The sequence below is a fragment of the Canis lupus genome, chromosome 3, assembly GCF_048164855.1.
Source record: "Canis lupus baileyi chromosome 3, mCanLup2.hap1, whole genome shotgun sequence".
Taxonomy (NCBI): domain Eukaryota; kingdom Metazoa; phylum Chordata; class Mammalia; order Carnivora; family Canidae; genus Canis; species Canis lupus.
The window spans coordinates 7,754,836-7,782,647 of NC_132840.1; the positions used below are offsets into that span (position 1 = coordinate 7,754,836).

Consider the following 27,812-nt stretch of genomic DNA (forward strand, 5'->3'; position numbering starts at 1 on the left):
GACACAGGCATATTTATTCATTAGAGACACAGAGGGGGGGGGAGAGAGAGAGAGAGAGAGAGAGAGACATAGACAGAGACACAGGCAGAGGGAGAAGCAGGCTCCGTGCAGGGAGCCTGATGCGGGACTCGATCCCGGGACTCCAGGCCCACGCCCTGGGCTGTGATTTTTCCTTAAAAAAAAAAAAAAGGGATCCCTGGGTGGCGCAGTGGTTTGGCGCCTGCCTTTGGCCCAGGGCGTGATCCTGGAGACCCGGGATCGAATCCCACTTCGGGCTCCCGGTGCATGGAGCCTGCTTCTCCCTCTGCCTGTGTCTCTGCTTCTCTCTCTCTCTGTGTGACTATCATAAATAAAAAATTAAAAAAAAAAAAGTTTAATTCTATAAAAAAAAAAAAGAGTTAAACTGAATATGGATTCTAGTTTGGAAATCACTTCCCATCAGAATTTTGACAATATCCATTTTTAAAAACTTTTTAATTTTTTACCTTTTTAAAAATGATTTAATTTTTAAGTAATTTCTACAACCAGCATGGAGATTGAACTCACAGCCCCAAGATCAAGAGTTGCATGCTCCACTGACTAAACCAGCAAGGTACCCCTATCCATTTTTTCTCTTCTTTTTTTTTTTTTTTGATTTAATTTATTTATTCATGAGAGATACAGAGAGAGAGAGGCAGAGAGAGAAGTAGGCTCCATGCAAGGAGCCCAACATGGGACTCCATCCTTGTTCTCCAGGACCACACCCCTGGCCAAAGCCGGGGTGCCAAACTGCTGGGCCACTGCGGCTGCCCTCCATTTTCTTTCTTTCTTTCTTTTTTTTTTTTTTAAAGATTTATTTATCTATTCATTCAGAGAGAGAGAGACAGGCAGAGAGAGAAGCAGGCTCCATGCAGGGAGCCCGAAGCAGGACTCGATCCGGGGTCTCCAGGATCACGCCTCAGGCTGCAGGTGGCGCCAAACCGCTGCACCACCGGGGCTGCCCTCCATTTTCTTTTAGAGTTCAGTGCTACTATTTTGAGGTCTGGTACCATTCTTTTTTGTTTGTTTAAGATTTTATTCATGAGAGACACACAGAGAGAGAAAGAGAGAGAGAAGCAGAGAGACACAGGCAGAGGGAGAAGCAGGCTCCATGCAGGGAGCCTGATGTGGGACTCGATCCCGGGTCTCCAGGATCAGGCCCTGGGCTGAAGGTGGCGCTAAACCCCTGGGCCACCCGGGCTGCCCAAGATCTGGTACCATTCTTATTCTTTGAAATCTATTTTATTGTGACAGACATACAGAAGAGTATAATATGTGTACGTATGGTTTAAAAAAGAATAGTAGTGGTACCTGGGTGGCTCAGTCAGTTCAAGCATCTGCCTTTGGCTTTTATCTCTTGTTTAAGAAATCTTTCCCTTTGCCCATGGTTTTTTTTTTTTTTTTTTAAGGTTTTATCTATTTATGAGAGACACAGAGAGAGAGAGAGAGAGACGCAGAGACACAGGCAGAGGGAGAAACAGGCTTCATGCAGGGAGCCCGACGTAGGACTCGATCCCGGGTCTCCAGGATCACGCCCCAGGCTGAAGGCGGCGCTAAACCGCTGAGCCACCCGGGCTGCCCCTTTGCCAATGTTTTAAAGGCTGTTGCTGATACATAAAATTTCACTTGGTTTTTATTAAGTTTACTTAGTGGCAGAAGTTGTCTGTAGGTATCTTGGGTTTTCATAGACATTCATGTGTGAATAACAACAACTTTCTTTCTTTCTAGATCTTACTTCACTTTTTCTTGCTCTAGTGTGTTGCATTGAATTTCCAGTATAAAGTCTACTTCGTCTGATTTTTTAAAAATTTGTTTACTGGGATGCCTGGGTGGCTCAGTGGTTAAGTGTCTGCCTTTCGCTCAGGGCATGATCCCGGGTCATGGGATCAAGTCCCGCATCTGGCTCCCCACAGGGAGCCTGCTTCTCCCTCTGCCCATGTCTCTGCCTCTCTCTCTCTGTGTCTCATGAGTAAATAAATAGAATCTTTAAAAAAAAAAAAAAAGGAATTTTATTTGCTAAGAAGTTGTTCATAGCCTTTTTTAAAAAAAGATTTTATTTGACACAGAGAGTGAGAGAGCACAAGCAGGGGGAGTGGCAGAGGGAGAAGCAGACTCCCCACTGAGCAGGGAGCCCAATGCAGGCCAATCCCAGAATTCTGGGAGCCTAAGGCAGATGCTTAACCAACTGAGCCACCCAGGCACCCCTGTTCATAATCTTTAATTTCTAATACCTGCCACATATATACTGATACCGTGTTCCAGCTCCCCATTTCCAGTTTTTGGTCACTACTTTTTCTCCCCCACTTTTTTTTTTTTTTTTTTTTTTTTGGACTTAGCAGAGGTTCGTTAATTTTATTAGATTTTTGAAATAATTTTTATTAAAAAGTCCTATAAAATCTCTATATTCCCTAGTTAGCTAATTTTTGTGTTTTATTATTTTTATTCATCTGCTGGTCTGGAGGTTATGTTGTAGTCCTCTTTTTAATTTTTTTGAGGTGGATGATTACTTTGTCTTTTGTCTTTTCTAATATATTTCTCTCCAAATATTGCTTTTAGCTATCCCCCGAATTTTGATATGTAATTTAAAAAAATTCAGTTACAGATAGTTTCTAATTCTTTTGATTTAGTCTTTTATCTGTGATTTTAGAATTTCTCAATGTTCAAAAATCTTTTTCTTTAGAATATTTATATTTTTGTTACTGAGATTTGTAACTTGATTGCACTTAGGTCAGAGAATATTGTCCTTTTGTTACCAGTCCTATGTTAGTTATGTATTGTTGCATAACAAATTATCCCAAAATTTAATGGCTGAGGAGAGTTACTATCTCCGTATTTCTGCGAGTTCGAAATCTGGCTTAGCTTCACTATGCACCTGGGCTGTGGGTCCCTGGCAGGCTGTGATCAAGGTGTCAGCCCGTTGGACCATCATTTTAAGGCTCAGTTCGGGGGCTGGGAATCGACTTCCAGGTGTTTTGGCCTCTTTTTTTTTTTTTTTTTTAATTTTTATTTATTTATGATAGTCACAGAGAGAGAGAGAGAGAGGCAGAGACACAGGCAGAGGGAGAAGCAGGCTCCATGCACCGGGAGCCCGACATGGGATTCGATCCCGGGTCTCCAGGATCGCGCCCTGGGCCAAAGGCAGGCGCTAAACCGCTGTGCCACCCAGGGATCCCTGTTTTGGCCTCTTAATGCTTCTTACTAACTTGCCAGCTCATTAGTGCACTAAAAGAGATTTGCAAGTATTTTCCCCATCATTATTAGTTATTTTTGACAGAAGAGTCAGGATACCTATTGAGCCAAACTGTTACAGTTGGAAAACGTATCTGTTTAAGCTACTAAGTACCTGAACTAAAAACAAAGAAATGATTTCCTGAGGAGGGGATTATTTTGTAGACAAGGAACCTGTGTGAATTAGAGTCCAGTAAGGAAGCCCTAGGCCAGGTTACTCTTTCAGCAGAGGGAATTGGTAACAGATGTGGGAGGCCTGGGACACAAGCGGGAAGGTTACCTCGTGGTAGTAATTGCGGAAAGCAGCCACGTTGCCTAGGACTGAGGAAACCCGAGAGAAGAGTGACATTCTTGAGCCCTGAAGTGTGGAGAAGAGGTCCTGTGGCTGGTGCTCAGCTCTCAGAGGGGCAGCTGCTTGAGTGCTGCTGCTGTCCAAGGGGCCCAAGGCGGCTGGTGAGGAAAGGAAGGAGATGAGTTGGCACTGGAGCCAGCCCCCACTTCAGGAGGACCCTGATGAAAGCAGCAACCATTTGGGAAAGCATGAATTTTCTCCCCACTGCCAGTTGCCACCCTCTAGTTTCCTTGTTCATACCGAATAGCTGGAAAAGGAGAATGTGGTTGGCAGAGCCCCAGCCCCTCTAAGCAGAGTACTGAAGAGAATTGGGTGTGGAGGGGAGGGGCAGTCGCCAAATAAAGGGCAAGAGGCTGACCCCATGCTCTTGGAGTCTCGCAGGACCTGCCTGACTCAGCTCCCAGTGCTGTTCGTTGAGGGGCCAGAAAGCCGTGGGATCATGACTTAACACTGTTGCTGCTAGCCATGACTCCCAGACTAAACAAAGAACTTTCCATTTATTTATAGTAACTGGTATGAAGTGACAGTGGTTTCTCTGTTTCTCTTAGAATATAAAATATTATCAAGGTATCCGGTCTGCTGTGAGCAGGATGAAGGCCAGAGGACAGAAGGCCTTGGTTCTTGACATTGGCACTGGCACAGGACTCTTGTCAATGATGGCGGTCACGGCAGGGGCTGACTTCTGCTATGCCATTGAGGTGAGCTATGCTCTTCACTCTGTGTCCTGTGTCTTATTTGGGAAGTCCCTCATGCACCTTGTCTATCCATTTGTTCGCAGACATTCAAGGAGTGTTCATTGTGCCCAAGCACAGGGCCAGGTTCTAGGATATGGAGATGAATCAGACACAGTTCCTTCTTTCAGGGACTTGTTTTCTCCTTGGAAAATAGCAGTTCTCAGTTTTGGCTGCATATCAGAATCACTAAGTAGCTTCAAAAAATACTGATGCCTAATTGCATCCTTCCCCTTTGTTTTAATTTAGTTGTTCTGGGATGGGACCTGGGCATTGGGAGTTTTGACTCTGCACTGAGGTTGAGATCTGTTAGCTTAAATGTCCCCACAAAGCTAGCTATCTTAGTATGTTTGTCAAGAATTGGGTGTTTACTAAAACATTAAAGATATGTTGTTTTTCTGATTAATGTAAATATTGCATTCCAGTCTAGGAAATATCATAAATGTAAAATAGTGTGTTAACTTAGTTAACCATTGTTAAAACTCTGATGTATGTTCTTCCCAGCTTTTGGGAAGAGGTGTTATTTATTTATTTATTTATTTATTTATTTATTTATTTATGAGAGAGAGAGAGAGAGAGAGAGAGAGGCAGAGACACAGGAGGAGGGAGAAGTAGGCTCCATGCTGGGAGCCTGACGTGGGACTCGATCCCAGGACTCCAGGATCGCACCCTGGGCCAAAGGCAGGTGCTAAACCACTGGACCACCCAGGGATCCCCAAGGTGTCATATATTTAAACACTTTTCCTACAAAATTTGGTTTGTGTGGTGATTGAGTTGCAAATAACAAAGTCTCAAAATAACAGTGGCTTAAACAAGATAGAAGTTTTTTGCTTTCTCACGTAAGGTCTGAAGGTAGCACCCTGGAGTATTCATTCTATTCAGACTCTTTCCAGCATTCCTACAATGTGATGCTCATGATCTAGGAAGGTGGACATTTTAGGCTGAAGGAATACCATGTTATGTTGTCTAGACTCATGACTAATGGTGTCATGGTAGAAATCCAGAAAGATAGGTTGTAGCCAGACTATGGAGGACCCGAGTGCTACAATAAAGACTCCAAACTCCCATATCCTGAGTTAGTTCTTTTTTTTTTTTTTTTTTTTTAATTTTTATTTATTTATGATAAGCACACAGTGAGAGAGAGAGAGAGGCAGAGACATAGGCAGAGGGAGAAGCAGGCTCCATGCACCGGGAGCCCGATGTGGGATTCGATCCCGGGTCTCCAGGATCGCGCCCTGGGCCAAAGACAGGCGCTAAACCGCTGCGCCACACAGGGATCCCTCCTGAGTTAGTTCTTAACCTAAAGTAGGAATAGTGGGCTTCAGGTTTCCATGGAAGTCCTGAGAGTGAGGTGTGTATGTGTGTGTGCATGACTGTGCACTTGCCTGAGAACTTCATAAAAACATTGAGTCACTTCTTGGCCTTTTTGGGCGTCATGAAGATTTTAAAGCAGATGTGAAGACATCTGTTTTAGTATGATTGCCTTAGTTAGCCTTAAGTAAATTCTATTATCCTTACTTTACAGATGAAAAAACTAGGACCCACAGAGGTTAAAGACTTAATCTCACAATTAATAAATAGAACTAGGCCTGATCCCGGGTTGGCCTAGGTGGTTAAGCATTTGGCTGCTTCTCGGGTCATGATCCCCAGGTCCTGGGGATCGAGTCCCACATTGAGCTCCTTGCTCAGCGGGGATCCTGCTTTTTCTCTCTCTACCTGCCGTCCCCCTGCTTGTGTTCTCTCTTTCTCTGACAAATAAATAAAATCTAAAAAAAAAAAAAAAAAAAAAAAAGAACTAGACCTGGAGACTTGGTCTACAGTTTCTAATTGTGGTCACTCTACAATGGTAGCTTTGATGGGAGAATGTGTGATTGTCAAAGGAAAGAGTAGAATAAGGTGGGCAAACCTGAGAACCCATATCTCTGAGAGAAGAAGAGTGACCAGTAAAGTCAAGTTCAGACAGACATAAAAAGATCCCAGAGGGCAGAAGTGGAAGCCAAGAGGGGACAGATTGCATGGAAATCAGAGGAAAGAGGGAGTGGTCAGCAAGTGTGGATGTTCTAGAGCAGCAAAGTCCAATCACTTTCTGTGATGCTGAATATCTTTTATAGCTATGCTGATCAAAACCGTGGTCCCTAGCCACATATGGCTGCTTAGCACTTGCGGTCCAACTTGTAAGACTGGGGAACTGAGTTTTTAAATTTCATTCGGTTTTAATCAACTTAGATTTAAGTGTGTGTTGTCCCTTATATTAATGTGGGTAAGGAAGCTGACTGAGCTGGATGAGGACTGAGAGGAGGCTGTTGGGTTGATAGTAAGGAGGTGGCCTCCTTTAGATGGTATTTTCAGGGTAGTAGGATTGAGGAGTGGATGGAATATAAGAAATCATAGACATTGACTATAAACTTCTCTCTCTCTTTTTTTTAAAAGATTTTATTTATTTAAGTGAAAGACACAGAGAAACAGAGACATAGGCAGAGGGAAGAGCAGGCTCCATGCAGAAGCCCTATGTGGGACTCAATCCCAGAACTCTGGGATCACGATCTGAGCCAAAGTTGGATGTTCAATCACTGAGCTACCCAGGTGCCCCTAAACTTCTCTGTTAATACATTTGAAAAGTAAGGAATATTTTGGGAAGGTATATTAGGTGCAGTAATTTCTGTGGCAGATGCTTTGAAAATGAAGCATGGTCCTGCTTTTCTCACTTTTTTCCCCCTCCTTTTTAAGAGCAAGAATAACTTTCTCAGGAATCTCCAGCACACCTCTCCTTGTGGTATCATTGGCCAGAATACGGTTAAATACTGTTTAACTTACCTCATTGACCTGGCCTGAAAGATTCAGTTACCCATAGACCAGTCAGGTGCACATACCATTTGGAAGAAGGTCAGTCCCCCAAACTGACTGGAGGGGCAGGAGAATACACAGAATGATGTTGGGAAGTCAACTTCAGGGACCATTCCAGAAAGAAATGTTCTGGGTGAGATCTTGAGTTCTTGGTGGCTGAGGAGGAGACTGCGAATGTCAGAGCCTGAAGGGTCAGCAGAGGAAATGAGTGACAACGTCAAGAGGCAAGAGGGCCAAGGGGGTGACATGAACTTGTGATACTTTGGGATGGAGGCAAAGTGATGGGTGAGAACTGAGGGTGTGAGGCCCCCAAACTACATCTAAATACATCGAGATAGATCCTAGAAATAATTTGAAACAGATTGTGAAGATTTCTTTTCCTAGCTAAGCACGTATGTATTCTTTACAGAAGAATATAGCATTTCCCCTTGATTATAATAAAACTAATATGTGTTCATGGTAGAAAATATAGACAATGCAGAAAAGGACTTAGAAAAAATGGCAGTGTTGTTGTGACCAGTTTATCAGTTTGTTCTATTTCCACTCTGTGGGTGTGGCTGCATGTATATCTGTAATGTTTTATGTGCTGTTGTGGTTGGAGCTTTGCAGTCTAAATTGGGCAGGCTAGGGGTGCCTGGGTGGCTCAGTCAGTTAAGCATCTGCCTTTAGCTCAGGGTGTGATCCTGGAGTCCTGGGATCGAGTCCCACATCGGGCTCCCTGCTTGGAGCTTGCTTCTTCCTCTGTGACTCTGCCCCCCGCCCCCACTCTCTCTCATGAATAAATAAATAAAATCTTAAAAAAAATAAATAAATTAGGCAGGCTAGGAAGTAAGAATTGGAGGGACTTGTGTTTAGGGACATGTGAGAGGTTTAGGAAGACTTCTGGAGAAGAGGGGATATGTGCTGCCTTGGAAGGTAGGGTTTGCTTTGGCAGGTGGAAGTAGAGCAGAGAAGGCTCAGGCTTGCCTAGTGCACAGTGAGATCAGCGTGGCTACAACATCAGTCATGGGTGAGGGTAGGGTGGAGTGAGGGTGAATAAGGCTGGAGGAAGTAAGGGGGTTTGTATTATGGAGGGCCTCGAATACTATAAAAGACTAGCTGTATTCTGCTAGCAGCGGGGATTTGAGAGTTTTGAACTGATGCCTGTCCAACTTAACGACTAATACCATAACAGTCTCACTTTTCCTCTGGCAAGGACAGGACGCGTCCTGCCCCAGGTCCCAGGTTCATGGTTTTGTGAGGCACGTCCCCCTTCGACCTTCCTCTAATGTGGTACACTGCCACCTGCCATCCTTGTCGGGTAGTGCAGCCTCCTTGGGAAGCCCTGCTTCTCCAGTGTGTCTGGCATGTAAGGTTTAATTCCTGCAAGGTAAACCCAGCAGAATGTCTTCCATTTGTATTCATTTTCTTTTTTTTTTTTTTTTTTGTATTCATTTTCATAACACACATTTGGAGAATAAAATATTTAAGTTCCAAAGTTCGTTTATTTAGATCAGATCAGCCCAAAGGTATATTTTGCTGTATCATATACTAACAGAGGTACATTTTATATATATATATTTTTTTTTTTTTTTTTTAAAGATTTAGTTTATTCATAGAGACACACAGAGAGAGGGTCAGAGACACAGACAGAGGGAGAAGCAGGCTCCATGCAGGAAGCCTGAAGTGGGACTCAATCCTGGGTCTCCAGGATCACACCCCAGGCTGCAGGCGGCGCTAAACCACTATGCCACTGGGGCTGCCCTTATTTTTAAGATTTTATTCATGAGAGGCACAGGGAGAGAGGCAGAGGCATAGGCAGAGGAAGAAGCAGGCTCCCCATGGGACTCGATCCCAAGAACCTGGGATCACGACCTGAGCCAAAGGCAGATGCTCAACCACTGAGCCGCCAAGGGATCCCAACATTTTATATATTTAGGAGAAAATTCTGTAGTGGAGATTTCTTTTAGCAAGACATATCTTGCTGGTCTTTTGTGTCAGGATGTTATTCAATTTATTGTTCATTTTTACTTGGGCTTTGGCTCTCATTTCTAGGTTTTTAAGCCTATGGCTGATGCTGCTGTGAAGATTGTAGAGAAAAATGGCTTCAGTGATAAAATTAAGATTATCAACAAGCATTCCACTGAGGTGACCGTAGGGCCAGGTAAGATTAACAAATAGTGTTTTTGAAAGCTTTACTTATTCTCGAAGGAGAGAAGAAAAGGTTTATTCTGATTACCTGGAATAAATGTTTTCAGGTAATCTCAGAAAAACGGAGTCTCTCTATGTGGTCCTAAGATAAGCACTTTGCTTCTTTGCTAGTTAAATCAGCAGTGAGTAAATCAGAGCTAATTATGTTCAACAGTGGTAGTACAAATGAAACTTCCTTTTGCTTTAAGCACGTTCAAATTCTTATGTGACCTAGCTCTCTGAGTTTTCAATTTCATCAGACGGAAATGAAACTAAGTAGATGACAGAAAGAGATTTGCTTAGTGCTGACATCCTACTATAGCATCCAATGTGATATTTGCCTGTATGGCACAATCCCTCCAGGTTTTGAGAATATTTTTTATAGTCTAGGCGTTTGAATCAGACTTCTAAAATGTTCACATGCCACTGATACCTGGGGAGCACAGTGGAAAGGTTTGCAAAAGAAACTTCTGGAATGTGGATATCATCACAGTTTTTAAAATGCAGTATTTTAGAAGGAAGCATGTATATAAGGTCAACATTTTTGTTACACTTAATTAAAAAAATGCTTTTAATGGAGAAACTGAAACATGCACAAAGAAGGGATTAGTGTCCCCTTTATTTTTGAAACATAATGCAAAAGAGTATAAAAATTATTATCCCACTTTCTAATCAGTGCTATTCAGATAAATTTTCATAAAATGAGTGCATCTGGGGTTACCTGGCTGGCTCAGTCGGTTAAGCATCTGCCTTCAACTCGGGTCATGATCCCAGGGTCCTGGGATCAAGCCCCCCAAGTCTGGTTCCCTATTTGTGGATAACTGTTTCTCCCTCCCCTCCATGTTCATGCTCTCTGGCTCTCTCTCTCTCTCTCTCTCTCTCTCTCTTTTTTTAAAGATTTTATTTACTTATTCATGAGAGACACAGGGAGAAGCAGGCTCCACGCACGGAGCCTGACATGGGACTTGATCCTGGGACCCCAGGATCACGCCCTGGGCCAAAGGCAGGTACTAAACCGCTGAGCCACCCAGGGATCCCCCCTCTCTCTTTTAAGTAAATCAAATCTTTTTTAAAAAGGCATCTCTCTTAAGTATATAGGTTCATGAGTTTGGACAAATGTAAACACACTTGGGACCTCTTTTGTAATCAAGATTGTAGAATGTCTTTATCATGTACAAAGAGATTCCTCATGATGCTTTACAGCTGGTTGCCTCCATATTGCTGACTGTAGACACCCACTGATCTGCTTTCTTCAATACATATTAGATCTCCCTTTTCTAGAATTTTGAATAAGTGAAATTATCCATGGGTACTCTTTTGTGCCTGCTTTCTTTTCTGTATTATAATGCTTTTGGGTTTCATCCACATACTGTGGATCAAGAGTTCGTTCTCTTCTGTTGCATTTGTGGGTGTATATCTTCATTCATCCCTTCAGCTACTGATGGACATGGATAGCTTCATGATTAGGTCTTTATTTATTTATTCATGAGAGACACAGAGAGAGAGGCAGAGTCACAGACAGAGGGAGAAGCAGACTCCACACAGGAAGCCCGATGTGGGACTCAACCCGGGAATCTAGAATCACGCCCTGAGCCACCCAGGCATCTCAGTTTTGATATCTTTATCTTCTTCCACTGTCCTTCCTTTTGGGTTTGTTCTATTGACTAATTTTTATCCTGGTTCTGGATTAAATTTTTCTTTTTCACATGTAATTTTTATTTGGATGCTGTGTATATTGGGAGTTTTGCATTGCTGAGAATCAGAGTTTATTGTCTTCCTTTAAAAACTTTGTTTGCCGGGTCACCTGAGTGGCTCAGTGGTTGAGTGCCTGCTTTTGGCTCAGGCAGGTCATGATCCTGGGGTCCTGGGATTGAGTCCTGCATCAGGCTCTCCCTCTGCCTATGTCTCTGCATCTCTCTCTCTCTGTCTCTCATGAATGAATGAATGAATGAATGATCTTTAAAAAAGAAAAACTTTGCCATGTAGTTGGGCTACTGGCAAATCATTTTGATCTTCTCAGGGGTTGTGTTTTTTTGTTTGTTTTATTTTGTTTTATGAGATAGAATCCCAGGACGAAGCCTGATGTGGGACTCAGTCTCACAACCCTGAGATCATGACCTGAGCCAAAATCAAGAGTTGGATGCTTAACCTCCTGAGCCACCCTTTCAGGGCTTGTTTTTAAGTTTTGTTGGAACAGGGTTTGAATAGCTTTAAGTTGGGGCATTCTGCATCAGGCTGTGCTGGGTGTGGAGCTTGCTTAGGATTCTCTCTTTCTCTCCTTCTCTACCTCCCTCCCTCCCACTACCCTATTTGCCCCAACTCTCCAAAAAAAAAAAAAAAAAAAAAAAAAAGCTTTAAGTCAGGGTTTGTTTGTTATTTTTTTAAAGATTTTATTTATTTAAGAGAGAAAGGGAGGGCACAGGGAAAGTGAAAGGGAGAAGCAGACTGCCCTCTGAGCAGAGAGTCCGATGTGGGGCCTTGATCCCAGGCCCCTGAGATCATGACCTGAGCTGAAGGCAGATGCTTAACTGGATGAGACCCCCAGGGGCCCCTTAAAGATTTTATTTTTGAAGATTTTTATTTTTTTCTCTTCACCCAAGATGGGCCTCAAACTCACAACCCCAAGATCAAGAGTTGCATGCTCCACTGACTGAGCCAGCCTAAGTGCCCCTAAGTGAGGGTTTCTCAACAGTGACATTGTTGACATTTTGGGCCTGGTAATTCTTTGTTGGAAGGAGCTGTTCTGTGTATTGTAGGATGTTTATTTCTGGCTTCTAACCAGTAGAAGCCAGTATAGCACCTAGTGCCCCCTTCCCCTCCATCATTTTGTGCCAACCAAAAATGTCTCCAGACATTGCCGAATGTCCTGGGGGTGAGGGCAAAATCACTCCCTGTTGAAAACCATTGTTCCAAGACTACATGGGTCATACTAGTACAGCATGGCTTTTCTGGGATCTCTGGGTGCTGGTTGATTGGAACTACTAGAATGTTTCCCAGTCCTCTGAGCTCTGGAAATTGGTTTCTATCTACATGGCATGGTCATCCTTTGTCTGGCTTTCTACAGTTTTGTCTTCTGTGTGTGTGAGTATATTCAACAAGAGGTTTCGTGGGAGCTCTGCAGATTTCTGAAGCCCCTTTTCTGTGTAACATCCTCTCTGGTACCCTCCCCTACAAATCCCAGCCACCTGCACTCCCTCAACTCCAGTTGCTATCACCTTATCTCAGCAAGACTGCTACATTCCACTTGGTCTCTTGCTCCCTATAGCAGCCTGGAAAGTACTTACTGGCAGAAAGCCAGAGCAGTTGTAGGGGTCACTCTATTTCTCTTCTTGGTGAACAAATTGCATTTCCTCTTGTTCAACATCTGAAAAAACTTGTTTCATGTATTTTTGGCTGGTTTTCTAGTTGATTACAATGAATGGGTAAGTCTGATCCCAGTTATATTATAGCTAACTTAGGGAGAAGCATTCCTCCCATCTAGTAGTGTGGCAGAGACCCAGGAGGCACTGGGGTAATCACTCTCCTCAGGCTCCCACTGTACCTTCTCCATTCACACTCAATATGCTAGATGCCTGGCTCTCAGGAGTGTTTGTTGAGATTCAGGTGATCATAAAGCTGTTTATTTGAAGCAAATTAGACAATCATTTAAGTTACATAATTGGCTTAATAATTATTCAGGAGGTAAAATTGGCAGGGCTTGGTGACAGTGTAGGGTGACAGAGAAGGAGGAATCAAGAATTCAGGGATCCCTGGGTGGCGCAGCGGTTTAGCGCCTGCCTTTGGCCCAGGGCGCGATCCTGGAGACCCGGGATCGAATCCCATGTCGGGCTCCTGGTGCATGGAGCCTGCTTCTCCCTCTGCCTGTGTCTCTGCCTCTCTCTCTCTCTCTCTCTCTGTGACTATCATAAATAAATAAATAAATAAATAAATAAATAAATAAATAAATAGAATTCAGCTAATGTTTGCTGACTATTCCTGGGTGCTAGATGTTGTTCTAGGCATTGGGGTAAAATGGTGAGCAGAGCAGGCGGGGGCCCTGCTCTCCTGGAGCTGGCAAATGATGCCCAGGTTTCAGGACTGTGTGATTGGTGGTGCCATCCACTGAGGCAGAGGCATCAGAGGAAGAAGCAGATATGTAGGGGTGAGGTACAGTTTGGGACAGAGTATTTCTGTTTGAGTTTGGCGTGATATCAGAGGGTGGGCTCTGTGCCAAGAAATAGATATTTCTTGTAAGTCTCCTTTCACGGCTTTCTGCCATTGAGCACAAGGGTACTCTAGAAAGTGGACAGTTTTTTACCTTTGCTGCCATAACCACACTACCTGGAGTAGATCTCATACCCTTGTTTTACAGCTGAGATGACTGATGATCAGCACTAAGAGTTCAAGGCTAGGCAGTGGGCTCCAGGCTCAGGTCTCCATGACTTAAGGTTCAACCTCTCTGTACTGCAGCCTCCTTTGAGTCTCCTCAATGCTTCTCTTTCCTTGTGTTATCCACTTGACTTGTTTTCTTTGTAGGGAAGATGAGTGGGCTTTGTCAGATTGGAATTTGTGCACCGTTAGGAGGATTTATTGTTAATTCTCTATGATGAATAGCCCCTTCCAAAGTTTATTTTATCTGTTGGCTCATTAATCAAAAAAATTTTTTTGAAGATTTTATTTATTCATGAGAGACATAGTGAGAGAGAGGCAGAGACATAGGCAGAGAGAGAAGCAGATTCCATACAGGGAGCCCGATGCAGGATTTTTTTTTTTTAATTTTTATTTATTTATGATAGAGAGAGAGACAGGCAGAGACATAGGCAGAGGGAGAAGCAGGCTCCATGCGCCCGACGTGGGATTCGATTCTGGGTCTCCAGGATCGCGCCCTGGGCCAAAGGCAGGCACCAAACCGCTGCGCCACCCAGGGATCCCTCCGATGCAGGATTTGATCCTGAGACCCCAGGATCATGCCCTAGGTGGAAGGCAGGTGCTCAACCGCTGAGCCACCCAGGCGTCCTGGCTCATTAAAAATTGTAATTGTAGAAGTAATATTACATTGCAGAAGTTCAGGAAACAGAGTCAGCCAAAAGACCTGCTCTCTTCTTACTATCCCAAAACAACTGTTATTTGGGAGGGTTGTTTGGTAGCAAGAAACTAGCTAAATTAGGGGGGTTTAGTGTAAGGAACTAGTGATGCTGAATCCTGGGTTTCATGGTATCACTGGAATTCTGCAGCCTCTCTTGCTTTGGTTTTCTCTCCCTTTGTGCAGCCTAGAATTATTTGAAGTACTGGAGTTCAGTTTTTGCATTTTTTTTTTAAGGATTTTATTTATTTGTTCATGAGAGGCAGAGACATAGGCAGACGCTCCCATGGGGAGCCTGATGCAGGACTCCATCCCAGGACCCTGGGATCACAACCTGAGCCAAAGGCACATGCTCAACCGCTGAACCACCCAGGCATCCCCAGTTTTTGCTTTTAAAATCATTTTTGGTAATACGTTAGTAGTTGAATTGTTAATTTGTAGCTCTCCAGTTGCTAATAAGAATGAAACATTTTCCAGATATTTGATTAATTTTTCTGTTTTGAATTGTCTATTTGTATTTTTGTCTGGTTTTATTCTTGAATGCTTTAGTTTTCTTATCAGTTCTGTGTGTCCCTTGCAATATTAAACATACAGAAAAATTGAAAGAGTGATATAGCAAATACCTGCATTCTCTTAACCAAGATTTACCAGTTGCTAATATTTTGATGTGTTATATGTATATCAAAATGGGTTTTTTGGTGAGCCATTAGAAAGTTAATTGCATGACATTTCTAGTTACTTGGATATATCTGTATGTGCTTTCAGTGTAATATTCTGTTAACCTTTTATCTTCCATGTATTTGCTGTAAATATTTTTTCTTATTGATTGTTTGCTTCTGGCTCTGTTTCCTTGTATTTCTCAGATGGTGACATGCCATGCCGTGCCAATATCCTGATCACGGAGCTGTTTGACACAGAACTGATTGGAGAGGGAGCACTGCCCTCCTATGAGCATGCGCACAGACACCTTGTGCAGGTACAGGTAACCAGGGCCTCCCCTAGGTACATTGTTGTGATCTCAGCTGGCTCACACAGGTCTGTTTGATGCCCCATGCTCTGCACAACCTGAACCCTCCATCCTTCTCTGTATACCCTAGGCTATGCTTGATTCTTGTGAGACTCTGATTCTCCTTAATTAGGACTTCCGGGTCTCTTATCAAGTCTTTGTAGGCTAGAGCTGAAAGGCAAGAAACTGTCTTCAGATTCAGTTCTCTTCAGCAAAGATTCTTTCAGTGTCACCTGTGTATAAAGTGTTCTAGCATCCAGGGAAAATTATAAGACAACCTTCTTGTTTCTTAGACCCATACTGGTCAGTGATGGTGTGGACCTGATGGGCCAATTAGAGAGGCAGACAGAAGCACCACTCATATATGTTTTCTGACTGGCAGATGAGGTCAGGGATCAGGAGATGAGGGCATATGTAGAGAGGCTGGAACTTGGAGAGGCACCGAGGAGAGGGAAAGGTATCCCAGGTAGTGGACCTGTTTTTTTGGTACGTCGTGGGAACATGTCCCAGGTCGGTTTCTGAGGTAATGGTGGAAAGTAGGGGAGAGGGTGGAAGGCCTTGAATGCCAAGCCATTCTAGGCAAAAGAATTTGGGTACTGATAATCTTTGACCGTTTTTTTAGGAAGGGAGAGGCATGCTGACAGTGTTCTTTAGGAGGTGTTGGTCTTGCTTTTTTATGGACGTAAACATCCCCAGAGGCAAAGGCCAGCGGGAAGATAAGAGTGTCTATTTCTTTTGCTGCCACCTGTCCTGTGGGCACCATCTAGGTGAGCCTGCAACTGTCCCAGACTAGGACCCTTTTTTTGGAGATTTTTGGTGTGCCCGGAGTGAAGAATGTGGGTCCTTCCAGAGCAACTGGGGCCACTTTCCATGTTACACGGTAAGCCTGAGATGGTGATTGTTCCGCAGATCCTCATACTGAGATGTCTCTTAGCCTCTAAAATGTAAAATCTTCTTCTAGTAACTTGGGTAGTAATTATTTCTGTTTCTCCACATTAAAACCATCAACTAGATGCATCCCTGAAATAGAGAACAAGGATATTTAAAATTACATTAGTGTTGGCTAATTGGTCTTTCTTTAATTCATCTAATAGTTAAGAAGATGTGCAGGCAGCTGTCCACAGTTTCCTTTCTCAGCTGGTCTGAGTAGCCATGTGTCCCTTGTCTGTTCTAATCATTGCCCCATCTGCCCACCTTGTGTCTGAGCTTGGAAGAATTATGGCTTTACACAAAAGCTTTCATTGCCTTGTCCCCTCTTCCTGCCTTATTGGAGGTCATGTAAACAGGATGCTGGCATGTCTGACAGGTAGTCCATGTAGTGATGAATGACCCCGTGATTGGTCTGAGAAGATAAATTTATTGAGCACCTTCATTTTGCCAGGCCCTTTTTTTGAGTGCCAGGAATATGAAGGTGAGCTCCCACACAGGCAGGTAGGTGAGCAAGTTATCACAGTATAGTTGGAGGTTATGCCCGGATGGTGGTCAGTGGGGTGAGAACCTGCCTGTTGTGGGAGGGGAAAATGGGGAGCATCAAGGAAGATGAAGCTTGAGCTAAGTGTCTTGAGGAGTAATCAAGTGTTGGCCTGGCATGTGAGAGTGTTTTCAATAGAGGAGATCAGCACAAAGATGGGAGGATGAGCTGGTATGGTGTGAGTTGTTGGCATTGTGGGTGGTGTGGGAGGTGGGGTTAGGGCTCAGTTTGGGGAGCTGGGCAGGACTAGACTGAGATGGGTCACTGTGTTGCAGAAGGCAGTATAGTACCACAGGGAAGGTTTTAAGCAGGGGATTGACATTGGATTCACTTAGGCAGGCATGTGGAGAGCATTTGGGGTGCAAGATCAGGGACAGGAAGACTGGTGAGAAGTGGTAGGAGTCATCCAGGCTCTGGAGTTGAGATGGGTCTCAGCTGAGACCAGAGAAATGGTCATGGAGAGGTAGACTTGCCGGGGAGGAAGGTGCTCAAGGACTTGGTAATTCCTTAGATGTGGAGGCATTGAGGATGATGCCAGGGTTTGGGGCTTGGGTGACTGGATTGGATGGTGGTGCTCCCTATTGAATGAGAAGGTGGGAGGAAGACCAGGCTTGGGAAGGAAGAGGAGAGGTAAAGATGATTTGTTTGGTTTAGACAGAGTTTGAGCTATCTGAGGGTCAGACAAATAGGACCAAGAGGCTTTTGGCTCCATGGTATTTGGTAAATGAAGATGGACTGAGGTCTGTCAGGGGAGAGTGTATGGAAAGAGAGAAAGGTGGGCCGGACCAGGACTCTGGGGGAGTCCTCTCTGTGAAGGGTGGGTAGCGGAACCACAGCCTTGTGAAGCAGCCAGAGGGAGAAAACCATAACTTCTCATCCAGAGCCATGCCTGGAGACATTTTTTGGGTCACAACTGAGAGGGGGATGCTATTGGCATATTGTGGATAGAGGCCAGGGACATTAATGAACAAAGTATGGTGTACAAAACAGCCCCACAGCAAAGGATCATCTGACCCAAGATGTCTCTAGTACTGAGGCATGGAAACCCCGTGCCTGTCATTTCCCTGCAGGAGTAGCTGTGATTATCCTCTTCATGGCTGGGACCAGGTGCCTGGTGTGCAGAGGCTGTTGGGTGAAAGGATGAGGTACGAGGGAAACTGGATGAGGCCCTGCGGCCAGAACCAAACGAGGACAGTGGTTGGCAGTGCCCTGTGAGGCCAGGATGTCAGGTTACCTGAGGGTGGACATTTATCCATCGGGCTGTGGATAAATAAAAAGATTCTGGTGTCTCGGTGAGAGTTGTGCTGAAGAGAAGCTCAGAGCCCAGTGCCAGAATCACTGTTTAGCAAGACTTGGACTCTTTCTTCAAAGTTGGTGTGGGAGTTAAGCAGCATGATGACAATTAAGGATTATTTTTGGAGTATTTAAGAGTGTCAGGTAGTTAGGAACTTATCTGACATAAATCATTTTAGGCATCATGTGTATTTTTGAAACCTGGTCCTTTTTTTTCTTCCTCAAGCACATAAGGCCAAAAACAGTTCACTGTCCTGACAGTGGTAAGGCATTAGATGCTACTAAGCCAACCTGATATTAAGGAACAAGCCTCTTTTGATCACTGAGAATTGCTGTGAGTTTATTTTATATATACTGGTTTATTTTTCTATACTTTTTTTTTTTTTTTTTTTAACATAGGAAAACTGTGAAGCAGTGCCTCACAGAGCAACTGTCTACGCTCAGCTGGTGGAGTCCAGGAGGATGTGGTCATGGAATAGGCTCTTTCCTGTCCATGTCCAGACCATCCATGGAGAGCAGGTCATAGTTCCGCCCTTGGAGCTGGAGAGGTGCCCTGGTGCACCCTCTGTCTATGACATTCAACTGAACCAGGTGTCATCCACTGACTTCACCGTCCTCAGTGATGTGCTTCCTATGTTCAGGTACCAAAGAGCCGCCCCAGGCCACGGTGCTTTGAGATATTTGGTGGAATTGGGGTCTTTAGAAGTTCTTTATGAGTGAAAAGGAAATCTAGCTGATGTCACCTGCTTCTGAAGGGAGGAGTCTGTTGCAAACAAGTCTCATTGCTGGTGATATCACCTTAAAAGCTAAAAAAACAGAGTGCATGAGCTTGAAATATGTTTAAGTTGCTGCATCTTCTTCCACAGTGTGGACTTTAGCAAGCAAGTCAGTAGCTCTGCAGCCTGCCACAGCCGGCAGTTTGAACCCCTGGCATCTGGCCGAGCTCAGGTGGTTCTCTCCTGGTGGGATATTGAAATGGACCCCGAGGGGAAGATCAAGTGCACTATGGCCCCCTTCTGGGCACACTCAGACCCAGAGGAGCTCCAGGTAAGAGGCGGGAGTTGAGCATGTTTTTATGTAAATCAGGAAACTTGTCCACTTTAGGTTGTGGAAAAGTAGCATGTTGAACCCTAAATTCACAGGAGTTTAGAGACAGAAGGACTGTGTCAGGATTAATGTCAGAGAAGGTTTTTTTTTTTTTTTTTTTTTAATTTACTTTAGAGAGAATAGGGAAAAAGGGGCAGAGAGAGGAGGAGAGCAGACTCCACACTGAGTGTGGAGCCTGACACAGGCAGTCTCACAACCCCAAGATCATGCTCTGAGCCGAAATCAAGAGTCGGATGCTCAGCTGACTGAACTACCGAGGTGCCCCTGTCAGAGAAGAGATACAAAACAAGAACAACAAAAAGACAAGGCTACCTATCCTAAGATACAAGACAGACCTCTCCGCTGAGTTCAGGCGCAGCACTAGCAGACATGGGGTCACGGGAAAGCTTTGGTGTGCTGGCTCTCCCTTGCACAGCCAATGTCAGAGCCTCTACACCTTGCCCCCAGGTAATCCCAGGATGCCTCAGATCAGCCTGGAATGGAGGACTACAGTTTGTCTACCTGTCATTTTCCATGACTTCAAAATTTTTCCAGCTTAATAGTGGGTGGAGGATATGAACTAGGAAAAGATGACTGTTTTAACATGTGAACAGTTGTTTGGCCTCACTTATAAGAGCACTGCAATTGTAAACTACAGTGAGATATTATTTTCCACCTGTTAGTGATAAAGTTCAGAAAGTTTGGTGATGTGCTCTGGGTGAAGCTGTGGGGGAAAAGTAGGCCAAAGAGCATCAGATCTTCCATGGAATGCAGGGAGGCTCAATCCATTACCATGGGAAGGGACACCACTTCTAGACATTTAGGCTCTGGGTAGATTGGCATATGCATATAATAGTGTGTCAGGATATTCACTGCAGCCCTGACTTAGTAAAAAAAAAAAAAAAAAAAATAGCCTAGAATAACCTAGAGGCCACTAGTAGGGGACTAACTAAGTCTCTTGTGCTATATCCATTCAGAGGGTGAGGCAGATCCCTTAGCACTGATAGAGAGCAATCTCCAGGATGGTCATTAAGTGAAACAAAAGCAGCGGTGTGGAACAGTGTGTGGCACGACAACATTAGTATTTTTAAAGATGAGAATATATGCGTTCCCGAGTTTACGTGTGTGGTAGGTGTGTTTAAGAATATCTTTGGAAGGGGATCCCTGGGTGGCGCAGCGGTTTAGCGCCTGCCTTTGGCCCAGGGCGCGATCCTGGAGACCCAGGATCGAATCCCACGTCGGGCTCCCGGTGCATGGAGCCTGCTTCTCCCTCTGCTTCTCCCTCTACCTGTGTCTCTGCCTCTCTCTCTCTCTCTCTCTCTCTCTCTCTCTCTGACTATCATAAATAAAAAAAAATTAAAAAAAAAAGAATATCTTTGGAAGAAGTCACAGAAATTGGTAAAAGTGGTTGCTTCTGGGAAAGGGGCTGAAGGTTAGGGGTGGAAAGGAGACTTATTTTTCACTCCACCACCCTTTTATATCTTTTGAATTTTAACTCATGTGCATGTGTTGTCTCCTTCCTCTACACACACTCAAAGGAGAGAAAGTGGGAAAGGTACTTCAGGGCTGAGGAGTCAAACTTTCCTTCTAATGAGGGAGCAGAAGGCAGACTGAGAACAAAACACAAGCTGACACTTCACAATCCCTCCCACCGCCCACCCCCAGGTGGGATATGTGTGACATTCCTCAGCACTCCTGGCTACCCTAAAGCTGAGGGAAGGAAAAATAAGTGGTTAACTAATAGAGATCACCGTCCTGCAGGATGAGAGTCTCCCTCTCATCCCTCTCCCACAAAGCGTCTTAGTGATTTACAAGAGGAAAGCATTCTTTTTTTTTTGTTTTTGAGGAAAGCATTCTTATCAATAAAAACATTTTTTTTTAAAAAAACATTTTTATCACTAACCTAAATTCCAGAAAGAAACTCCCAGCTGTCTAATGTTAATGCTTTACTAGAGGGAAAAACAACCTCAACTTGGCAATGGAGAGGCCCCCAGTATCTTGTAGGCCCTTGTTAGCATATAGAAGTTCTTTTGAAACCTCTCTTTTTCCTTACCTCCCCCAACTCCCAAGTATATAATCAGCCACCCCTCACATCCCTAGTGCAGCAGCTCTTTCTGCCCACAGGTCCTGTCACCGTGCTCTAATAAAACCACCGTTTCACACCGAGGATGTCTCAAGAATTCTTTCTTGGCCATTGGCCTTGGACCTCACCAACATCACCAACATTTCCAAAAAAAAAAAAAAAAAGCATCACTTCTCTATGTGGGAGGCCTTGGGCACCATTCTCTCTGTATTCTGTTGTCCTTTTACTTGTTTGGGCCCTGGGTTTATCTTGATTGCTGGCCTGATTCTAGGTGTACACAGGATGACATCAGTGGGATGGCCTTCGCTGCTCCCCTGCTCTCCAAGTTACTGCTTAGGCCAAAGAGTCATGACTGCTGCAGGATTGCAGTTGGTTTCCCCCACCCCTGGGCATGTGAGGTCCCCCCATCTCCCCTCTACTCTCCAGTTGCCTGGCCCTCTTCAGGCTATGTGAGTATTTGGGGGCCAGAAGGGGTGATCAGAATTCACCCACAGAATTGAGATAGACACTGGGCTGCTTTCTTCCTCTGTCGGAGTGTGATGGACACAAATTAGCATAAGAATATAGAATGCTAATACTTCATTTACGTATCTTCACTGTGCTACTCTATATTTTCTCCTCCAATCTTCTTACAAGAGGTGCTGGGTAACCACATAATGCCCAAACTGAGACTGAGGCCAGACCCAGTGATTGGAGCAGGGCCTCATGTGCAAGCAGCAGTGCTGGATGTTTGTCCCAGGTCTCCTGTGAGGTGTGTATCCTTCGTTTACCAGCGGTGACTTAATGGATTGTTAGAAATTTGAAGAGCTACTAATGGATCTCCCTCATGACTTCACTAAACTGTTCGTGGGCTGAAATACATTCAGTCTCTCACCTTGGCCAGTAGGTTCTGTCAACAGCCCTTTAGGGTCAGGACCTAGGAGGACACAATGGTCAGGGAGTGTTATGGGAGCTCCGGAGGGGTTGGGGAAGACTTCTCTTGTCTTTGGGTCAATTTGCATAGTAAGCAATGAACAACAGGTTTCAGAGAGTCTATTTTTCCCTCCTTGTTAGTGTTTACTTTTTCTTTTCTTTTTTCTTTTTTTTTTTTTTTAAAGATTTTATTTATTTATTCATGACAGACACAGAGAGAGAGAGAGGCAGAGACACAGGCAGAGGAAGAAGCAGGCTCCATGCAGGGAGCCCGATGTGGGACTCGATCCTGGGTCTCCAGGATCACACCCCGGGCCCCGGGCTGAAGGCAGCACTAAACCACTGGGCCACTGGGGATGCCCAGTGTTTACTTTTTCTACTGTGTCTAGTTATACCATTTTCTAGCTTTTATGTTCAAGTAGACATTTTAGATACCTGGGAATGTCATTCACCTGCCTTTCAGTTAAATTCAAATCTGGGTAGGGTGGAATGTGTTCCTGAGTAGCGGGTTGGTGTCAGCTCTGTTTGCATCTGCACCCAGTGGTGCTCTGGAGTCTCCCAGGGACCAAGTTTTTCTTAGTTCCTGCCGACGACAGAGAATGAGCAAGCACACACTTAATCAAAATTGAGCCAGGCACCTACTTTTTAGAATAGTTCTTTCTTTTTTAAAGAGAGGCTTAAAAAATGGAAAAATAACAAGAGGCTTAAGGATGATGAGAGTAATAAACCTCCTTATGTAAAACAAAAATGAATCCAAAGTTACTCGGGGTCCTATCACTGCAGAGAACGTCCTTCTTTTGATCTCTTTCCATATGCACAAGTATTGTCAGTGTCAATTCCTGTGTTTTTGTGCTGCATCGGTCTTCAGTTACCATTTTTAGTGCTGCTGATACTCTGTATAAAGGCCTGTAGGTCCATTTCTGAGCTGCCTGACATTTGGGTTGGTGCTGGTTTTAGTAAGGCTGTTCATATGTAGCTTTTATTCTTTGTTTTTTCTTAGCAAAGTATCCTGTGTGGGGGGTTTATAGTGTTGAAAAGGAACAACACAGCTTATTAAAGGTTGATTCTGTATCATCATAAAGTATGTTTCACAATTTAAAGTATTCCAGGCCTTTTAAAAACTATATTGTTTTAAACATGGGGCTTGAACTCACGACTCTGAGATCAGGACTGGAGCTGAGATCAAGAGTTGGAGGCTTAACGGACTGAGCCACCTAGGTGCCTCTAGAAACTATTTAATTCAAAAGAATAAACAGAACAAAACCTTTCTGTACTATTTTCCCCACTTTTTATTTTGAAAATTCTAAATCCAGAATAAATGAAAATAAACACTGATATGCCCTTTACCTAGAATTACCAGTTGTTAACATTTGCTTTCTCTCTCTGCCTCCATTTTCCCTCTCTTCTTCTCTTCATTGCATGTACACACACACACACGTGTGAGGTAGAGGTGTGCACATGAACACATGCACATGGGACAGAGACTGGAGACCCCCTCTCCTGAGCCCCTCTTGAATATTGCTGTCTTGGGCTACATTTATCCTTCTAAAGCCAGCAGTGTTCCAGCAAGCTTTCTGGCCATTAGCCTCTCTGACTTGAGAATTTTCTTTATTTCTTTGACAAGAGTAGGCATCTGTAGTCCATGGCCTGGTCTCCCTGCAAGTGGATTTTTTGGCTTGGATTTTGACTCTTGGATTAGAAATGTTGCTTTTTTGGAGGACAGCTGATTCTTTCTTCCCTTTTTCAGTGGCGGGACCACTGGATGCAGTGTGTGTACTTCCTGCCACAAGAAGAGCCCGTTGTCCAAGGCTCAAGCCTCTGCCTGGTAGCCCACCACGATGACTATTGTGTATGGTACAGCCTCCAGAGGACCAGGTATGCCCTGGATCTTAGTGTGGGTAGTGTGCACTGGGCTGGTGTCATTGTGCACTTATATAAGTTCACCTTAGAAACCCTGTAGAGGCTCAAGTGGGCAGGTTTGCGTCTGAACATAATAAAATAAGAGCAAAAGTTTGTGACTGAATGTGTTAGCATCCACTGTCATGTACTCAGAAGAGGCTGCCCCAGGTATAGAGCCCCCATTTGGAAGAGACGTAAATGAGAAATCTTGAAATGGGGGGCCCTCCAACCTGTAATGCCCATCTAAAGCCAGTTCCTAGACTCATGCCCTCTAGAGGATGTGCATATGCTCACGATGGCCCATCTGTTTTACCTGGGAAGACTCCTGTGCCATGCCTTCATGCCTGCCAGTTCCTAAAAGATCATGCTCATGATATATGTCTATCTGTTCATTTCCTGGCCCAGTGCTGAAAAGAATGGGGGAGTCTACCCAGCACGCCCTGTGTGCGACTGCCAAGCTCACCTGCTCTGGAACCGGCCTCGGTTTGGAGAGATCAATGATCAGGACAGAACTGATCAGTATGTCCAGGCCCTGAGAACGGTAAGTGTCCAGCCTCTCAGGTGGTTATAGGTAAGAAGGAGTTTGTCCCATGGACCCCAGCTCATTGCTTGCTTATAGTTCGTTGGTTTTGATTACTGTGCTCCCTAGTCTTCAGATGGCTTCTAGGTGGGCCCTCAGGTGATGAGGCAGGGAGGATGTTACTGGACTTTGTGAGGGCTTGTTCTCTGCTCTCCTGTGAGAGCCTCTGCCTGAGATCCTTACCCTGGCCCCTGCCTTTTGTTCTTCTAAACACTTGGCCTTTGTGGTCACTAGCAGTTCCTTGAGTGATCCCAGTAGACTCAGCCACCTGTTCTTCCTTTCATCTGCTGCCTCCTAATACTCTCAAAAATATATATCTGTTTTTTTAACTCTCCTGCCTGAAAACCTGTGTTCCCCGCTGCCTGTAGCAGGGGTCTCTCAGGCCAGGACAACACAGGGTTTGGAGGGGTGTCTCTTGGACCTCTTGGAATTGTATGCAGAAACGTGTGTACGTATGCGAATCGATGCATTTTTGCAGGAAGGAAGAGCCCAACTGTCTTAAGTTTCTCTCAGAGGGATCTGGGACATAAAAAATAATTCCTGTCTTTGGCAAATCACTCGACAGACCCACAACTGTCTGTGCTATGACCATAGATGGGGAGATGGCCTCCAGCAAGTGGGGCAGATCTTCAGTAGGGCCTTCTAGGACAGCTTGAGGAGAGCTTTCTCTGACAGTGAGGTCTGGGTGGAGAGAGGTGGGTGAGTGGATACATTGGAGAGAAGATCCAGCTGGGTGTTGAGTGGTTAGAATTGGATTAAAGGATCACAGAGTGAGTTGGTGGGGTCCGGGGAAGGGAAGCATTTCTGTTAGTTTGCCAACAAGAATTTCTTGACCTATTATAAGAAAACAGGAGTTGGGTGGTTCTTTTTCTGCAGATGCTGAAGCCAGACAGTGTGTGCCTGTGCGTCAGTGATGGCAGCCTGCTCTCCTTGCTGGCCCATCACCTTGGGGCAGAGCAGGTACTGGACATGCGCCATTCTGTCAGCTTCCTGAAGGTGGCTCCTTAGTTTGACTGTTACGTGGTCTGGGTACACAGTTCTGTGACTCAAGCTCTTTGCAAGCACAGCTGTCACGGGTGCGGGGGCTTTGGGGCTTATTGCTCTGTGTGCAGGCAGGAGCCAGGCTGTAGCTATCCCCATGTAGCTGCAGCTCTGGTGACGGAGTCTGTACCTTGCTAGGGTCAGTGCTGAAAGAGGGGGTGCTGTCCCTGTGGGTCATGAATACCGGTAGACCTGGTTGGGTGGTACCTTCTGCCCTGGAATGGTCTTGTTGGTGTTTAATCTTTAATTTCTTTTTCTATCAGTTGAATCTCCTACCACTAAGAGCATGGTATTCTCTTTAGGTGTTTACAATAGAGAGCTCAGCAGCTTCGCACAGACTGATGAAAAAAGTAAGTGGTGATTGTTGTTACCGAAATAACGAGGGGACCAGGCGAGCCTGCCTTCCCGAGTCTGGGATTGATTGCTGTGTTCTGTGTTGGCACTAAGGGAGCAAGTGAGAACTCCCACCTTGAGAGCTGGCTCAGAAGTGTTCCTGGGCTGTCAGTGGATAGCAGCAAACATTCAGACTCTGCTTTGTTTTTTTATGGCTTTTCTCCTCACTTCACATAAAGCTAACAAAACTAAAATCTTTGCAGTGATACAACTGAATTTATGATTTGTTTCTGGGACCCAGTGCCCAGGGAGTCACTGCTCACAAGCTGGCCTGACTGGTTAGTTCTGTGATGGTGTTTCTCCCCCGGCCAGTGATTGGTTTTGATTTCTTTCTCTCTGAAGGAAACTCCCAGAACTACAGTCCTATTGCTGAGTCCTGCTGTTATACCTGCCGGAGAAATTTCTTTTGCTGTTATAGCATTTTGTTAGTGCTCTCATCCTTGGTGCACAGGAAGCCCCTGGAGGAGAGAGTTTTCACAAAGCAGTTAAAAGTGGTGCTCTAGAACTATTTAACCAGAAAACTTCAAACAGACAAGGCAACTTTGAGATGTTTTTTTCTGGACAAAAACAATACTTTCTATTTTTTTTTCTTGTTAAGATTTTCAAGGCTAACCACCTGGAAGATAAAATTAATATAATAGAGAAACGGCCTGAGTTGTTAACATCTGCAGACTTGGAAGGTAAAAAGGTGAGTGGCGAGGAGCTGTGTATCTGCATGGACAGCATAGCACTGACCTGGCCTGAGCGCCCCCCTTCTCTTCTCCCAGCTGGCCCCACACCTCACCTGGCCCCCGTGAGGGTGTGGTGAGGCGTGGTGTAGATGCTTGCTGTGCAGATTCTTGCGTTGCTCTGAACTCCAGCTGATCTCTGCTCCTTCCGAGTGAGGGCACAATGGCTGTGGTGGGATGAATAGCAGCGTCCTGTCGCCTCTCTGCCCTCCCCTTGCACAGTGCTCCAGCTCCATCTGCTCCCGTGTTTTCGTTCACCTTTGGCATTTCTGCTTCTTTCCTGCCACCGCTGAGATTGATCTGTCTCTCACAGCTGGTCTTCTGACCCCATCTCCCCTGGCCCTGTGTGCCTCTGAAACTACTTCTTAGTGACCCAAGAAACTAACTACAGTATTCCCACACATTTCCTCTCACCAGCCTCCTGGACCCTTATGACCCAGAGGCCTTCTTAACACATTTCTTTCTTTCTTTCTTTTTTTTTTTTTTTTCACATTTCTTTTTAGGTCCTTAAGAGACTGCTTTATTTTATTTTATTTATTTTATTTTATTTTATTTTATTTTATTTTATTTTATTTTTATTTTTGTTTTTTTTTGAGACTGCTTTTTTTTTTAGGGGCACCTGGTGGCTTAGTCGGTTAAGCCTCTAACTCTTGGTTTCGGCTCAGGTTGTGATCTCAGGGTTGTGGGATCGAGCCCTGTGGAGCCCCACCCTCAGCAGAGAATCTCCTTAAGGTTCTCTCTCACCCCCGACACTCCCCCTGTATGTGCTTTCTCTCTCTCAAATCTTAAAAAAAAAAGAGAGAGAGAGAGACTAGTTTTCCAGTTTTTTGTCTTTCTAGCTGCTCCTTCTCAGCTTCTCGTGGGTTTCTTTTCCTTCGTTTGATCCTCTTGTGGCAATGTTCCTTGATGCTTTCTC

The 27,812-nt window shown here is 44.6% G+C and overlaps 1 protein-coding gene across 12 annotated transcripts in view; it reads left to right on the top strand.

The window, feature by feature from the left end:
- Positions 1–27,812, top strand: part of PRMT7 (protein arginine methyltransferase 7) — a 46,637-nt gene that overhangs the window by 11,375 nt on the left and 7,450 nt on the right. For 5 of the 12 annotated variants that reach the window (XM_072816256.1, XM_072816264.1, XM_072816248.1 and 2 more), the window contains 10 exons: positions 4,147–4,296; positions 9,208–9,316; positions 15,268–15,386; positions 18,574–18,815; positions 19,041–19,221; positions 24,003–24,130; positions 24,560–24,695; positions 25,611–25,694; positions 26,078–26,125; positions 26,767–26,856. In XM_072816256.1, coding sequence (XP_072672357.1) covers positions 4,147–4,296; positions 9,208–9,316; positions 15,268–15,386; positions 18,574–18,815; positions 19,041–19,221; positions 24,003–24,130; positions 24,560–24,695; positions 25,611–25,694; positions 26,078–26,125; positions 26,767–26,856 — 1,287 coding nt within the window. Of the gene's footprint in view, positions 1–4,146; positions 4,297–9,207; positions 9,317–15,267; positions 15,387–18,573; positions 18,816–19,040; positions 19,222–24,002; positions 24,131–24,559; positions 24,696–25,610; positions 25,695–26,077; positions 26,126–26,766; positions 26,857–27,812 lie in introns of those variants that run through there. The other 7 variants (XM_072816287.1, XM_072816276.1, XM_072816271.1 and 4 more) reach the window with 3 other exon arrangements.